At 42.4% G+C, this 16,547-nt stretch overlaps 1 protein-coding gene across 2 annotated transcripts in view; it reads left to right on the forward strand.

Annotated features, from left to right (window-relative positions):
• Positions 1 to 16,547, forward strand: part of CADPS (calcium dependent secretion activator) — a 478,794-nt gene that overhangs the window by 102,660 nt on the left and 359,587 nt on the right. For both annotated transcript variants that reach the window (XM_032650169.1, XM_032650170.1), the window contains exon 2: positions 6,960 to 7,073. In XM_032650169.1, the coding sequence (XP_032506060.1) occupies positions 6,960 to 7,073 (114 nt within the window). The remainder of the gene's footprint in view (positions 1 to 6,959; positions 7,074 to 16,547) is intronic.

Raw genomic sequence — 16,547 nt, forward strand, 5'->3', positions numbered from 1 at the left:
TCAGTAAGCATATGTATTCATTCAACGCATAATTGGTTAGAGCCCATTATGTGCCAGACACTAGAAGCACAGCAGTAAACGAGACAGATGTGCTTCTTGTACCTGTGAAACAGATGCTCTTATAGGGAGAGAGACAATGAAAAGAAAGCAGAATTGTAAAATAAAGAAACAAGGCCCAACTGTCCATCAATAAGAGAATGGATAAATAGTGGTAGAGTCATACCATGTTGTACTACTCAGCACTGAGGATGACCAAGTGATCGCTACCCCCAACCATGTGCCAGAATCTTGTAATGCTTGATTGCACTGACATCAGGTTCAAAAACAGACAAAATCAATCTGTGATGATAGAAGTCAGGTCACCACAGATGTAGAGAACAAACGTGTGGACACCAAGGGGGGAAAGTGGCAGTGGTTCGTGGTGGGATGAACTGGGAGATTGGGATTGACATATATATACTAATATGTATAAAATAGATAACTAATAAGAACCTGCTGTATAAAAAATAAAATAAAAATTAAAAATTAAAAAAAAATGAAAGAGATAGCTAGTGGGAAGCAGCCGCATAGCACAGGGAGATCAGCTTGGTGCTTTGTGACCACCTAGAGGGGTGGGATAGGGAGGGTGAGAGGGAGGGAGACGCAAGAGGGAGGAGATATGGGGATATATGTGTACATATAGCTGATTCACTTTGTTATACAGCAGAAACTAACACAACATTGTAAAGCAATTATACTCCAATGAAGATGTAAAAAAAAGGAAAGGTTACCTTTGGAGGGGGGTAATACCTTTGGGGACGTGCAGGAGCTTCTGGGGTCTAGGTCATGTTGTTTATCTTGATAAGAGGATTGGTTCCATGGGAAAGTTCACTTTGTGAAGATTTCTCATGCTTTGTGCTTATGAGGTATATTTTTCTACATGCAGGTTACAATTCAATCAAATAAATTTATCTTAGAAAAAGGTAAATACTGACTGTCATAAAGGCTGTGGAGGAAATGCATAGGGTCTAGGGCAACTTGGATTAGTTTGGGGGAGCATCATGGTAGACAGGGTGGTCTGGGAAGACCTTCGTGGGACATGCTGGGTAGGCTGAGTCTTCAGGGGGAGAAGTTGGCAGCCATGGGGAGAGGCAGGGGAAGAGCAACTCAGGCAGGGGGAACGGCAAGTGCAAAGGCTCCTGGGCAAGAAAGGTTAGGGTGAATTTGAGAAGGAGAAAAGAGGCCAGTGTGGCCAGAGCAGAGTCATTGGAGAGCAGAGTGAGACGAGACAAAGCCAGGAGTGGACAGTGGCCACATCATGAAGGGCCCTGGGGCATTTAGTCTATGGCCTGCCCCTTATCATTGGACTCTTCTTTTGTCCCAGAGTGTGCTAAGATCCATGGCTACATCATCCCATTTCCTAGTCACCTTTCCAGCAACCCTAGGAAATAGGTTTTATAATCCCTATTTTGTACTTGAAGAACCAAAGGTTAGGGAAAGTAGCTTTCCCAAGGTCAGCCACCTTGGAAATGAGTGGTATTACTAGGATTTAAACCCATATCCCTTTGAGCCCAAGCCTACATTCTCAACTCCTGACCCTGCCTCTGAGCACTGGTGTTCCAGTAAAGAACTACTCCAGAGCACGATGCATGTGCCCTTAGGGCCGTGAACAAAGTCCTGAGCAAGTAGAAAACTCCAGCTGGGGAAGGCTGGGAAGGAGCCCACGGGCTGGATTTTGAAGATACGTATGGAATTTTCCCACGGGCATGCTTTCTCAAGGGAACAGTCTTTGCCTTTCTCAAGGCGAAGACTCGAGAGGATCAAGCTTCACAGCAGCTGATGTCCGTTGAGCGTACATGCTGTGCCAGGTTCTGCAATGGCTATTTTACGTATCGCAGTTAACCCCGACAGCGATTGTATGAGGTCGCTATTGGCACCATTTTACAGGTAAAAAATGCTGAGGTGTCCAGAGGTTAGCCGTTTGCCTAGTGAGACACAGCTAGTGAGTTGATTAAGTGGACACTATGCTTGTTAAATTAGTGCTGAGAAAAGTAGTGAACACGGACGGGCAGGTGCCAAGTCCAGATGCAAGCATAGCTCTGCTACGATAACCCGTGTCCCTAACTCTCCTGCCTGGAACTTGGGGTATCCAGGGAAGTGGGGTATGTTTTGTGGGGCTTCATGACGTGAGTTCTCTGAACTCAACTGAAATGAATGTTCCTGGAGGCCTCCTCCTTTTTTTTTTAAACCATCCCTTTTGTGGTAATTAAAAAAATGTTTTAATTTTATATCATAGTGTAGTTAATTTACAATGTTGGATTAGTTTCAGGTATACAGCAAAGTGATTCAGTTATACATATATCTATTTTTCAGATTTTGTTTTGTGAATTTTATAGTCTGTAATCTCTCTCCTCTGAAACCCTAAACCATACTTTTGTTTGTTTTTGGTATGCTGATACCCCAGTGCCTAGCCCTGGCCGGTGAGTTGAGAGGTCGAATGTATTTTGTTGACCTCAGGGCCTGGGGCAGGACCAGGCAGGGGCTAGGTGCTCTGTAAATATTTCTTAAAATAAATGAACACTAGGCTTATTTAACAAAAGGTTAGGGTGATAATGGATTTGGCCTGGGTCAACAATCTTTATGCTTCAGATGGTGTTCACCTTATTTGATTTCACATTACTTAAGCACTTAAGGCAAAAGCAGGGTTTATGGATCTCCCTTCCCTCTCTTGCCCCATCACCCCACTCCATCCCACCCCCGAAATCATGCAGAGTTAGTATGAATCCAGACTTGGAAGGAATTCTGAGCAAGACATTCTGTGAGATGCCTCTGGTGGTGCTATGCTGTAAAGGTTTGAGACTTAAATCCGCCTGCGTGAAAGAAATTCACATGATGATGTCATTTTTATGAGCAGATCAACCGCTGCCTGATATTTCGGTGTAAATGATTTCAAGCACATACAAAATCACTATGATTTTCTGTATAACTCCGCTGATAACCAATATCGTTGCGTCAGAACAGGAAAGCTTAAGCGGCTTAGAAGTGAGTTCATTCCATGCGCTAGGCCCACGCTGTACAGTATGGTAGCTACTAGCCACATGTGGCTACTGAAAAGTTGCAGTGGGGTTATTCTGAATTGAGATGTACTGTAAGTGTAAAGTACATTAGATTCAAAGACACAGTGTAAAAAAAGAACGTAAGATAGTTCATTAATAATTTCTCTAATGGTTACATGTCAACGTGATATTATCTTGACATGTTGGGTCTAACAAAGTATATGAAAATTCATTTCACCTGCTTTTTACTTTTTTTAATGTGACTAGAAAATCTAAATTTACTAGAAAATGTAAAATTACACTGACATTGGGCAGTGGTGCTCTAGAACAAAACAAATATGAATGTGATACAAAACTACCCCCTCTATATCTGCCCCCCAATTCACTATTCCCCACTTCTCCCAAAGTACAAAAATTAGCTAAAGCACCCCGACTTTCATCTATGTCTGTTCTCAAAAGTCTGTTTTGATTCATTTCCTGATGGAGTTAAAGCTCATGTGAGGCTTCAGTCTCCTATAGCTTGAAGCTTTATTTTCTAGTAACAAGACTTATATTGACTCTGATGTTGCAAACACTCGAAATGAATATACAAAATCATAATTTTAAAGAACTCATGTGATTGAGTAGCTATAACCATCCCCAGGTAGTGAGTAATAAGGATTATCATCATTTTTCAAGTGAGAGAACTGAGGCTAGGATAACATTCATTTATTTAAACCCGGCCCTATTCCAGAAAGGCTTTTAAGTCTGTGGCCAATTCTGAGAACCTAAGTGGCTTTTCCAAGATGACACAATGGTCGATAGAACTGAGCCTGGAATGATCTTCTTCCTCTTTCTACTAGAGCAGCAGTTCTCACAGTGTCCCATTGTCAATTAGAAAGTGTGACTTTGCATAAATAATGGTTAAAAGAGTAAAGTTTTTAGCTGACTTTGTTTTTCGATAAATTAGAACTGATGAAAGGATATTCAAAAATAATTTGTCTTCCATATACTTCAGTCATTCACTCATTCATTTAACATGAATGCCTGCCATGTATTAAAGCACCAAGTTGGCCCTGGGGAAACATCAAAATAGCAAGGAAAGGCAGATCATCTAACAAACTTGACCATAACTAACAAGTAGTTAGAATAAATGATGTGCCCCGGAATGACTTAGCAGGAAGACGTAGGTTAGGGTTTGGGAAGGGCTTCATAAGTTAGCACTGCTCATGCTGAGACTGAAGGACAGTGGGACACAGCCAGATAAAGAATGGAGGAGGAAGAATTAATAGGAATCTTTCAGGAATGCTTTCCTATGTGGGGAAGAAAGGGGGCTTGATGAGGCAGGGAATTACACATAACCTACTGCCCGAATTATCTGTGCCACACCCTGGAAGTGTATCTTGGACCTAAATATCACCTTTCATGTGATCATGAATGTAACAACAGTAAAGTTTGAAAACCTTTGTATATTGCCATGCTGCACTTAGCAGGGTATTTTCCCCCAAGCTTTATTGAGATATTATTGAAATATAATGTATATAAGTTTAAGATGTCTGATGTGACAATTTGATACATGTATATATTGTGAAATCTTACCACAATAAGGTTAGTTAACACTTCCATCCTCTCACATAATTACTGTTTTTCTCCTGTGGTAACAGCATGTAAGATTACTCTCTTCACAACTTTCAAAATAGAGTATTGTTAATTATAGTCACTATGCTATACATATTAGATGCCCAGAACTTACTCATCTTATAGCTGGAAGTTAGCACCCTTGGACCCCATTTCCCCTACCCCTCAACCCCCGGTAACCATTATTCTAGTCTCTCTTTTTATGAGTTCAGATTTTTTAGATTCCTCATATAAGTGAGAACGTACAGTATTTATCTTTGTCTGTCTGACTTATTTCACTTAGCATAATGCCCTCAAGGTTCATACGTGTTGTTGTAAAAGGCAGGATTTCCTTTTTTATGGCTGAATAATATTCCAACGTGTGTGTCTGTGTGTGTGTCTCTGTGTATATAATAATCCAGTGTGTGCGTGTTATATATATGTATACATGTGTATATATGTGTGTGTGTACATATGTATATATATATCCACACGTGTGTGTGTGTGTGTGTGTGTGTGTGTATACATACATATATCACATTTTCTTTATCCATTCATCCATTGATCGGCAGGTAGGTTGTTTCCATGTTCTGGCTATTGTAAATAATACTGCAATGAACATGGGAGTGTAGATATCTCTTCAAGATAGTGACTTCCTTTCCTTGGGATGTATACCTAGAAGTGGGATTGCTGGATCTTATGGTAGTTCTATTTTTAATTTTTTGAGGAACCACAGTGGCTGCACCAATTTACATTACTACCAACAGTTCATGGGGTTCCCTTTTCTCAACACTTTTGCCAATACCTGTATCTTGTTGTTTTTTTGTGTTTTTTTATGTGATACGTGGACCTCTCACTGTTGTGGCCCCTCCTGTTGCGGAGCACAGGCTCCGGACGCGCAGGCTCAGCGGCCATGGCTCACGGGCCCAGCCGCTCCGCGGCATGTGGGATCTTCCCGGACGGGGGCACGAACCCGTGTCCCCTGCATCGGCAGGCGGACTCTCAACCACTGCGCCACCAGGGGAGCCCTGTATCTTGTTTTTTTGATGATAGCTACTCTGGCAGGTGTGAGGTGATAGCTCATTTTGGTTTTGATTGGCATTTCCCTCATAATTAGTAAAATTGAGCACCTTTTCATGTACTTGCTGGCCATTTGTATGTCTTCTTTGAAAAATTGTCTATTCCAGTCCTCTGCACTTTTTTATTCTTTTTTTTCTATTGAGGTATATGAGTTCCTTACGTACTTTGGATATTAACCCCTTATCAGGTTGATGGTTTGCAAGTATTTTCTCCTATTCCATAGGTTGCATTTTCATATTGCTGATTGTTTCTTTTGCTATGTGGAAGCTTTTGAGTTTGATGTAGTCCCACCTGTTCATTTTTGCTTTTATTCCTTGTGCTTTTGGTGTCATATCCAAAAAAAGTCACTGCCAGGACCAATGTCAAGGAGCTTTTACCCTACGTTGTCCTCTAGTAGTCTTAAAGTTTCCGGTCTTACATTGAAGTCTTTAACCTATTTTGAAATAATTTTTGTGAGTGGTGTAAGATAGGAGTGCAGTTTCGTTCTTATGCATGTGAATATACGGTTTTCCAACATTATTTATTGAAGAGACTCTCCTTTCCCCATTGAGTATTCTTAGCTCCCTTGTCAAATATTAGTTGGCCATATATATGTGGATTAATTTCTGGGTTCTCAGTTTTGTCCCATTAATCTACGTGTCCGTTTTTCTGTCAGTACCTTACTGTTTTGTTTATTATATCTTTGTAAAGCAGGATATTTCAGACCACCTGAGGGGCCTGTGCAATGGTGTGTTGAAAAAACCATCTCCCAAAAAAACAGAAACAAAACAAAAAACCAAACAAAAGAATCCAACCCTGATTTGTAGCATTTGCCAATTTCCATGGTGTAAACACTCCCACCTTGGCTGATGTCTAGCTTCCAATAAAAAAATCATTGAATGCAAAATTGGGAAGAAATGTGTGGTAGCACCACATTTTATATCATTTCCACCATACAAATACATAGATGTAAGTGACCTCAAAAACTCAGATAATAGCAAATGTGATAAAATAACCAGGAAGCATTGAATTTTGAGTGTGTCTTACCCTTGTTTTCAATATAATTTAGCTGTAATTTATATTAATTTTTAGTAATGGCTTTGTTTAACAACTGCCTCACAGAATTCCCACGAATATAATAATCAGCTCCCACACGCCTGTATAAGCCAGCTCTAGCACGTCAATGGGCCTGGCATCTTCAACATAAAGTAACTGTGATCCTTGTCTAGAGAAATTCCTCACTGTCCCCTACTTCTCTGTTTCTTACAGATCAGCAAACAGCAGCTGCAGACAGTCAAGGACCGGTTTCAGGCTTTTCTCAATGGGGAAACCCAAATCGTGGCTGACGAAGCCTTTATGAATGCTGTCCAGAGTTACTACGAGGTAAGATTCACCGGGCAGAAGAATGCCAAGACTGCTTGAGCCTGAAGCTCAGGGTTTCTGAACTACTGGTCAGTGAGAATAGTAGCCTTGGCCTTCTACAGGGCCATCCCTCCTGAGCCCAAGGGGTTGGTGATTGGTTACAATTTAAAGGAAAACAGCATGTTGTTTGGCAGGGTATGGGGAGAGTGGGGAAGAAAGGCTACTGTTTGCCAACCGATTGTTATAACAGAGTAGTGAGTACTTTATGTACCATTTCTTGTTTAATCTTGACAACAGTCTTTGAGTTAGGTACTACTATTATTCCCATTTTACTGATGAAGAGACTGAGGCTCAGAGAAGTTAGGTTAATTACTCAAGGTCACACAGCTGTTAAAATGCCACAGGCTAAGACTTGAACTCACTTGGAAGCATTTTCCCACCACTCACCCACTTTGTAAAGGATGGCAGCACCTCCAAAGGATGTTGCCTTCACTAGCTTCCTTGTTCTTTCCATTAAAATGGTGCTGCGAGTTCTTTTCTGCAAGTTAGAACAGCATCCAAAATGCAGCACTGTTCTCAGGTAGAAACCTGTAAGTGAGAAAATATATCCTGAGTATATACCATAAGTGAATTTTCACCTCTCGACTTCAGAGGTTTATTTATCAGTAAAGTGAAGTTGGAATTCCACTAGTATTTTAAATTTTGTAGTTATTCTTTCAGAATGTGCACATTTGCTATCGTTTGTACGTCATTAATGAAGTGAACATGCCATATCTTCCTATTGGTGATGTTTACCTCACATACATATCATTTGGTCTTTGAAAGACATTTAACTTTGTATTAATCTATTTTCATCTGAACCAGATATTCTCTGTATTTGGAATCCTGTGCCCCAAATGTCTTACCTATTGTCAAGGCTAGATTAAAACCATTAGAAACCGCCCCCTAAGCATTAAAAAACGGATGGAATCCTGCCATATGCAATTCAACCTAATAACAATAAATTGTGTTAGGAAACCCAACAGACTTCTGATTTTTCCCCCATGGGATTGCTTTGCTGATTTTCTTCCTTCCTTTCTTTTTTCAATTATTAGGTAGAAAATTATTTTAAAACAAAAGCAGGTGCTCCCACTTTGCTGATGCTCCAAGTACGTGCTGCTTCTTCCCATTGGGTGCTCCATTTCTCAGGAGATGCTTTAAAAAAGTTATTTGATTGATTCGGTAAAACTCTCCTTCCTATTGCTACAGCACTTGACTCCTTCTTTCATGGAGAGAGTGGAGCAAGATTGCAATTAGATCTTGTGAAAATATTATTGATTTGTTTCCTAATTAGCCTTTAATAGTAAACAGCCTTTGTCTCTGTGATGTTTGCTGGGTCCATCCACAGACTCATCTTGCACACCGTTTCCTCCATGAAGTTTCTGTTTGGATCTGTTCTAGACATCTGGTTTGTTTTCATATGTGTCAAATTTAAACATTTTTTCATTAATACAAGTAGTATTAATGATTGCCAATAAGGGTCGAACTTGGTGCTTTCTCTGATGTGACACATTTTTTGGTTGGATTTAAGGGAGAGTGGAAATGAGGTTTGTAATCACAGTGGTGGTGTGGTAGTGAATAACCTAAATATATTTAAGGAAAGTTCTGTTTAGAAACCGCCAGGGAATGAAATTAATTTTTCCCCCTTTTGTCAAAATCCAAAACCCCGTTGAGACCAGGTAGTTCCTTATCAATAGTTCTCCATGTTTAAAGTCATTCACCAGTTTGAAAACTTGTAGCTTGCAGATCTTAATGAGAAGGCTCATTTGACTAATGATATAAATTACAAGAAAGTGCCACTTCTGTCTATTAATTAAATTTGAAAATTAATAGTCATCTACTTGCTAATGAGTCTCTGGAAATTACCACGACATCTATAGTGATCCTGATATCTTCCTGTATCGTGGCTAGTTTATTTGAAAGAACTTCCTTTAAGTCTGGTGAGAATACAGACATTAAGAAATTACTGAATATTTAATATAAGATCTGAGCAACAGGAAATAATGTGGGGTATTAATTATTTACCATAGTCATTAGCAAAGCTTTAGAGAGTCTTAAGATTCATGTTTCCTGGGAAGCCTAATCCTCTGAAACAGGTCCCCAGTCAAGGGATCAGGATTAATCCTTCACTGGCACACACTCCAGGTTGATTACCCATCCCTTTCTCTCTCTCCCTCTACTCTTGGGCAGTGGAGAAGCTCGTGCGTCTTTCTCTGCCCTCCTCTGGGATACAGTTGTTTCCCTGTCAGTATCTGTCCCAGGCAGGACTCTTTGGATTACAAGTACAGACACCTAGGTCAAACTGGCTTAAGCCAAAAGTGAGATTTGTTTGCCCAAGTAGCTTAAAAGTCCAGGGATAGATCTGGCTTTAGCCGGATCGATGTGACTGGATCCAGAGACTCCAAAGATGCCAGCAGGGTGGGTATCTTTCCCCCCACACCTCGGCTTTGTTCTTCCCTGGTTGGCTGCATTCTTGGGCAGGTTCTTTCTATGTGAACAACACTGGAAGTTCCCATCCTGACAGCTTAGCAACTGCAGGGGCAAAGAGAGTACTTCTTTGCTGAGAGTCCCAGCAAAAGGCCCCAGGTGACTTGGTTGGACCAACATGGGCCCTGTGTCCATTCTTGAACTAATCACTATAGATGAGGGGTGGCATAGACGCTGGAGCCAGAGTGCAGGCTCGGTCATACTGGAACCGTTTGTGTTGAAAATGGCCTGGTTTCCCATCAAGAAATTGGGCATGCTTTTGAACAGAAGAAGGGGGAATGTGTTCCCAACAGGCAAAACCAACAGATACTCTCCTTCTAAATTCTCAATCGCCATCCCTCACATACACACACACACACACACACACACACACACACACACTCCACTCCACTGTTTATATAAACACTGACATATCCCAATTTACCAGTGAAAATGACAATTTAAAAAAAAAAACAACCTTTTTCTCTAGAAACTGACTATAGTCAGTTACTAAAGTCAGTTTCAGGCAATGGCATTGTTTTACTAAGACAATAATGGTTTGTCAACTTGCTAGAGTAGTAAAGAGCAATTTTTTAAAAGTAAAGCAAGTGGGGAGCCACTGTCCTTCTGCCATCTGTGCCCATCCATATCCAGCCCAGTCTGGCCCCAGCTGGCCAGCACTCCTTGCAAGCTGGTCTCCAGGATAGAGGGAGACCAAGGTTCCCTATGGCTCTCGCAAGCGTGCAGGTTTATTTTGTCCTTCCCGTGTGGCCCTGATTGGCAGAGCAGATCAAGCAGAGCAGGAGATTAATCCTTTAATCTCTTTCATTGTGGCTTTGAGGGTGGGCACTGAGATGGATGCTCTGAGATCTGGCCCAGCAACTTTATCCTGTTTTCACAGCCACGGTCCTAAGCCATCAGAGAGCCCACCCTTTTCTCCAGGGCCCCCTCATCTTTTCTAACTCTCAGCTCTTTTAAGACAAATTGTGAAACATAAGCCCTCCCACCCTCCATCCTCACCTCCCTCCCCATCTCCCTGCTTAATTTTGGTTCCTTCACACGCTGGCCCGGACGTCATAGAAAAGAGGTGGATGGAAAGGTCTTACAGAACCTTCCTCACTGAGATCCTGCCAGGAAGGAAACATGGGGAAATATGGTGGGAAGAGGGAGTGTAGAATAAGGGAGAAGACATACCAACACTCATTTTAGAACAGGACAGCCAATATCTGGACTTCCGCCAGCGCCACTGTTACAACTGAGTTTTGTTTTGTTTTGGTTTTAGCTGATCTTCTCTAACAAAGCCCCAGTTAGTTTTTGTCAAACTAGATTTGAATGGTGTATCAGACACAGTTCTTCAGTTGCTAGCAAAAGAAACTGACTGTGGCTGAATTAAGCCCTAATAATAACAACAACAACTGTTGTTTTGTTAGTAAAGGAAATAACCAACCTAAAGAAAAGATGGAAACCAGGACAGCTTAGCCTCAGGAAGCCGGGTAGCAGGATTTAATGCACACGCCATCACTGGTATGAATCTACTCCAACCCCATTCCATTCTTAGGCCTCCGCACTCTGAATCTGAACCCCAGAAGGGGAAGTCTGATCGCCAGTCACAGGACCTTGTCCTTCCTTTGCAACGTCCTGTGATTGACAGTCCCACTAAAACTGTGTGCAGTGACAAAGGTGTTTTCGGACTGAGGTGCTGTCATCAGAAGGGGACGGACGGTTGGCAGGCAAAAACTGCAGGTGTTCTCTGCACAGGGTGACAAACGTTCGTTTGTCTTTATGACTGACCTTAATTTTTTTTTTTTTTTTTTGTGGTACGCGGGCCCCCTACCGTTGTGGCCTCTTCCGTTGCGGAGCACAGACTCTGGACGCGCAGGCCAAGCGGCCATGGCTCACGGGCCCAACCGCTCCGTGGCATGTGGGATCTTTCCCAGACCGGGGCACGAACCTGCGTCCCCTGCATCGGCAGGCGGACTCTCAACCACTGCACCACCAGGGAAGCCCCTAACCTTAATTTTAATCTAAGAAAAGTAGATGTCAGGTCACACCTGGCTATTTTTCTAAAATAAAGCTACACATTTTCCAATAAGCAAAACCACTGTAATTCCTTAGTGGCCTTGAAATAGATATATCCCTAGGAAAAGAGTAACTAGCCATTCTAAAGGCATTCATTCTTGTGAAAAAAGTCAGGCAAGGAGGGAGGGGGCAGAGGGCCAAGTGGTTAAGAGGATGAGTTGAGTGTCCAAAAGACGTGGAGTTGAACTCCATTTCCGCTGCACACGGGCTGTGAGACCTCAGCCACATCTGAGCCTCAGCTTCTTCATCTGTAGTAGGATCTTGCTTGCATAATTGTTGTCAAGACTAAATTACACACACACACACAAACACACACACACACTCAGACACACAACCTCCCTGTAAATCTAGCAACTGGAAAGTGCTATTATGACTATATTAAGGTTAGAGGGGAAGAGTGGTGGTGTAGTGCCCACGTGCTGTATAGAAATAAATGAGAGGGACTTCCCTGGTGGCGCAGTGGATGAGACTCTGCACTCCCAATGCAGGGGGCCCGGGTTCGATCCCTGGTCAGGGAACTAGATCCCACATGCATGCTGCAACTAAGAGTTTGCATGCCATAACTAAGGAGCCCATGTGCCGCAACTAAGGAGCTTGCTGGCCGCATCTAAGACCCAGTGCAACCAAATAAATAAATAATAAATATTAAGAAAACAAAAAAGAAAGAAATGATAGAGGAGAGTTGAAAGTTATGGAATCAATCCACTCCGTAGTTTGGGGCCTGGACATTGGGTGTGGAAGATACAAGGTCATGTCAGGGCAAAAGGGCATAGAAAGGGGAAGAGAACTACTTTTGTTCCTAATCTACCATCACGTACCACCACTCATGGCCCCAGATGTGCTTCCTAAGTTTGCCCAGGACAACCTTACTTTCTGGTGAAGAATTAACTTTAAGATCCAAAGATGCTTTTTATTTTAGAAATTAACATGCACCTTGCCTCAGTGAAGGTAAAATTTCTCATTTTTCTATGTAGAAAGGGGTGTTTTAAATGACTGTGAAAGTCAAACATGCCAAATATAAAAATAGACAATGTAGGGAAAAATGTAAATGAAATGGTTAAGAAAAATACCTGTAATCCCATGATCCTAGACAACCACTATTACATTTTGGCATATATCTTTCCAGGTATTTTTTGATGTGTCTATACACATAAGGATAGCTCCTTGATTTCCATGTTAAGTTGGAAAGTAACTAAAAAATATTAATAACCCACTTGTTTCATTTCACAGTTGTTTTCTATCTTCTTTCGACTTCTGCAAAAGTCACACATAAGATATACTCTCATCAGTAAACAGTGTTATTACCTGTGATGTTCTCAATCAAGGCTTATGTTCCTATGCCCCAGCCCCACTTCATCCCTACCATTGGGAGTCTCTGGTTTAACAGCATATCATGTACACCTTTGTGGGGTTTTTTTTTAATTGGAGTTTAGTTGATTTACAATGTTGCGTTAGTTTCAGGTGTACAGCAAAGTGACTCTGTTATACATATACATATATCCACTCTTTTTTAGTTTCTTTTCCCATATAGGTCATTACAGAGTATTGAGTAGAGTTCCCTGTGCTGTACAGTAGGTCCTTATGAGTTATCTATTTTATATAGAGTAGCGTGTATATGTCAATCCCAATCTCCCAATTTATCCCTCCCCCCCTTACCCCCTGGTAACCGTAAGTTCATGGACATCTTTTGATGCTGATGAAAAAAAAAGTTACCTTTTTAATGGCTTCATGATGCTCTATTTAAAAATAACAGGTAACTTTTATTACATTCTTGTAGTGGAGCACGATGCCCACCAGTTGACATTCATTGTCTCACTGAATCTTCACTCAAATCCTACACGGGAGGGTGATTGTGATTCCCATTTGAAAGATGAGAAAACTGAAGCCCAGAAGGATGAAGCAATTTGCTCAGCTGACAAAGCTACACCTGGTGGAACCAGGATTTGATCCCAGGTCATCTGACACTAAAGCCCACTGTTCCCATTATGTGTGTGCCATTCATTAGTAAAACTCATTAGTAACCTGGTTGTTGTAGGTTTTTAAAATCTTATTTACTCTAGCATCTAGGTATTTTTCTTATTTATGTTGAAATGATATGCTTTTGTAGAGCAGGAAAGGATCCATCTTGTGTTCTCAGCCTGTCTGTAAAGAAGCTGGGTCAGCTTTACCCCATATCGTCTACAATCATCAGTTACCGATGTGCTTGTGTGTTTCTAAAACAACCTTGAGGTTGCTTGGCTCTGGCGATGGAGCAAAGGACTGATGGATGGGGTTGAGTCGCTGAATTGGATGCCCTTCCCCATTCCGTATTTATTTGTTTATCTGCCCTCTCCCATCATGACCTACCTGTCTGGGAGTTGGCAGACGGGTCGGGAGGATTTATGGATGTGCTGTATAGAGTTATGCCTGGAGTTGAAGCCTCTCGCAACAGTGACCAAAAAATGAAACAGAAAACAAAACCCAAAGTACCCGATAGAGCTCCCGGTACAAATGAGTTTCAGGGGTCGTTTTAGAGACACGCAAGCATGTCACTGGCCCCACTTCCCTTCTGACAGACTGAGAAGCCAAGACAGATGACGTGCCTGGAAAATTAGTTTTCCGCTACCGCCTTCTCTCCCCGTGGCTGTCTTGCTGCCTTTTGGCCCTTGGCTGTCACTTCGATGTTCCGCCTCCTTCCTCTATGCTCTTGACATTCCACTCATCTCCTTTCGTTCTGGGGCCTGGCAGTTATATCCTACTTGTGGACAGAGGGAGCCTTCCAGTTTTCAGAGTCCTTTCAGTTTGATCCTCATCAAAGAAGTCTGGCTGGGTGAACCCCATGTGATGGCAAAGGAGAGAGTGGTTGACAGAAGTTAAGTGACTTATCTAAAGCCATCTGCTAGTAGTTCAACAAATATTTATTGAGTGGTTACTGTGTACAAAGGAAGGGACTGTGGGAAACAGATAATGTGCTCAGGGTCCAGGGGTCACCAGTTATGGATGCCATCTGGGACCAACGTGCCAATATCCTCATTTCTTACCCTGTGTTGTCAGGTCCCTTGGAAAAATGTGGCGTCAGTCAATCGTTTTAAGAGACCATTATGTTGTGCTTGTTGGTTTCTCCTTTACCTTCGTTCCCCCATCCAGATATAATCTCCATAGGGTCTCTGCTTTGAGATGTCTGCTTTGTTCGTGTCGTTCCTTCACCAGTTCTCATTCAGCATAGCACCAGCTATGTGCCAGGCACTGTCTTAGGCACTTGGAAGAAATAATAGGAAAAAAGCAGCTACAGTTCCCGCCTTCCTGGGACTTACAGTCTAGCTAGAGCCTCAGATAATAACTATACAGTCACAGAGACAAATGACAGCTGTGGAAGGGCTTTGGGAGAAAGGAATATGGTGCTGAGAGCTTATAACGGGGGCCTGCTACAGGTTTGTGGGACACTGATATGGACAAATGGGAGGAGGATATGGCTTCATCATTGATGGAATGTTTTTAAGTCACCTCTGATAGTCGTTAGCGGTGACAACAAAGAATTAACCCCTTTGCATCCCTGCCACCATCATCACTCACCTATGCTCATAAGGTGTCTCTCAGCTGGCCTCCTGCCTATTCTTTTGTCCCTCTTCAGGTCTGTTTTCCACATTAAAGCCAGAGAATGTGAACTTGATTGTGTCGTGTCCCAGCTTAAAGCCTTCAGTGGCTTCCCAGTGCCCTTCAGATGAAAACCAATGTTCTTAATGGGGCCTTCCATGCCCTTGGCCAGCTGACCCCTTCTGCCCATCTTATACTGGTCATTCTCCTACCGCTCACCGCCCCAGCCATACTGGCTTCTCCTTATTTTCTCAGATCCTCAGTGTATTTACACATATTGTTCCTTCTTTCACTCTTTTCCTACCCATCTTTCACATTTCATGTCTCCTCCAGGAAGGCTTTCCTAACTGCATATTGGAATATATTCCTGTCTACGGGCACCCATGAACCTGTGTATTTTCCCTTGGCTAGCACTTGTCCCAGATTGCAATGATGTCTGTATGGGAAGATTAGGACGATGTCATGGAGGCACGAGGGCTGGATCAGCATCTGTTTTGCTCCCCACTGTAACCGTGGCAGCTGGCACGTGCCTTCCCCCAGTGAGTGTCCAAAGAAAGGGTGAATGGGCTCATGGAGAAGAGTATAAACATTACAGCTGAAAAGACAAGCTCAAACTTTTATAGTTCAACTCCCTCAGTGTACAGAAAAGAAGTTAGAGGATCAGAGAAAGGAGGTAACTTACGCAAGGTCACACAGCAAGTTAGTGGCAGAGCCGGCCTGGGATCATGGTTTACAAGTCTTGTCACAACGTTATACTGCCTCTCCAGAAACTTCCTCTTTTGCTTCACAACTTTGACGTACTTTGAGATGTAGACCTATAGCTGAGGCACAGTGTGTTACATGGAGAAACTACCTGCATTAAGCATTACAGATTTTCGGGTGAATTCCTAGCTCATTAAAGCCCGTAAGGCCTGAGGATTCATTTGAAACTTTTTTTTTCTATAACTGATTTTTAAATGAACTCTAAGGTCTCAACTGAGTACCACTTCCCAGGCACAGTGGAGCTGGCCATGGCCTCTAGCCTGTGAAGCACACCCTCAGCCCCCCTTCTCTCTAAGTTTGTTCATTCAGTTGACAATAAATGGAACCCATTTTCTAACATCTCTCCTCCCCAAGGAAGGCTTTGTGATGAAGCAGGAGGCAATGAGATGCCCCTCAAGCGATTGCCTACCAAAGGCATCCCCTGAAATCCGACAGGGGAGTGAACATTTCTTCCGCCTCTGGAAGGCTATTTATGCACCTACTGAGGTGTGACCAGGACAGAGCTCAGAAGTGTCAGACGTTTCCTCTTTGTGAATGGGAAGCAGCAGCTTCACTGCCTTGTATGACACCCTAGAA

The sequence above is a fragment of the Phocoena sinus genome, chromosome 11 (genome assembly GCF_008692025.1).
Source record: "Phocoena sinus isolate mPhoSin1 chromosome 11, mPhoSin1.pri, whole genome shotgun sequence".
Taxonomy (NCBI): Eukaryota; Metazoa; Chordata; class Mammalia; order Artiodactyla; family Phocoenidae; genus Phocoena; species Phocoena sinus.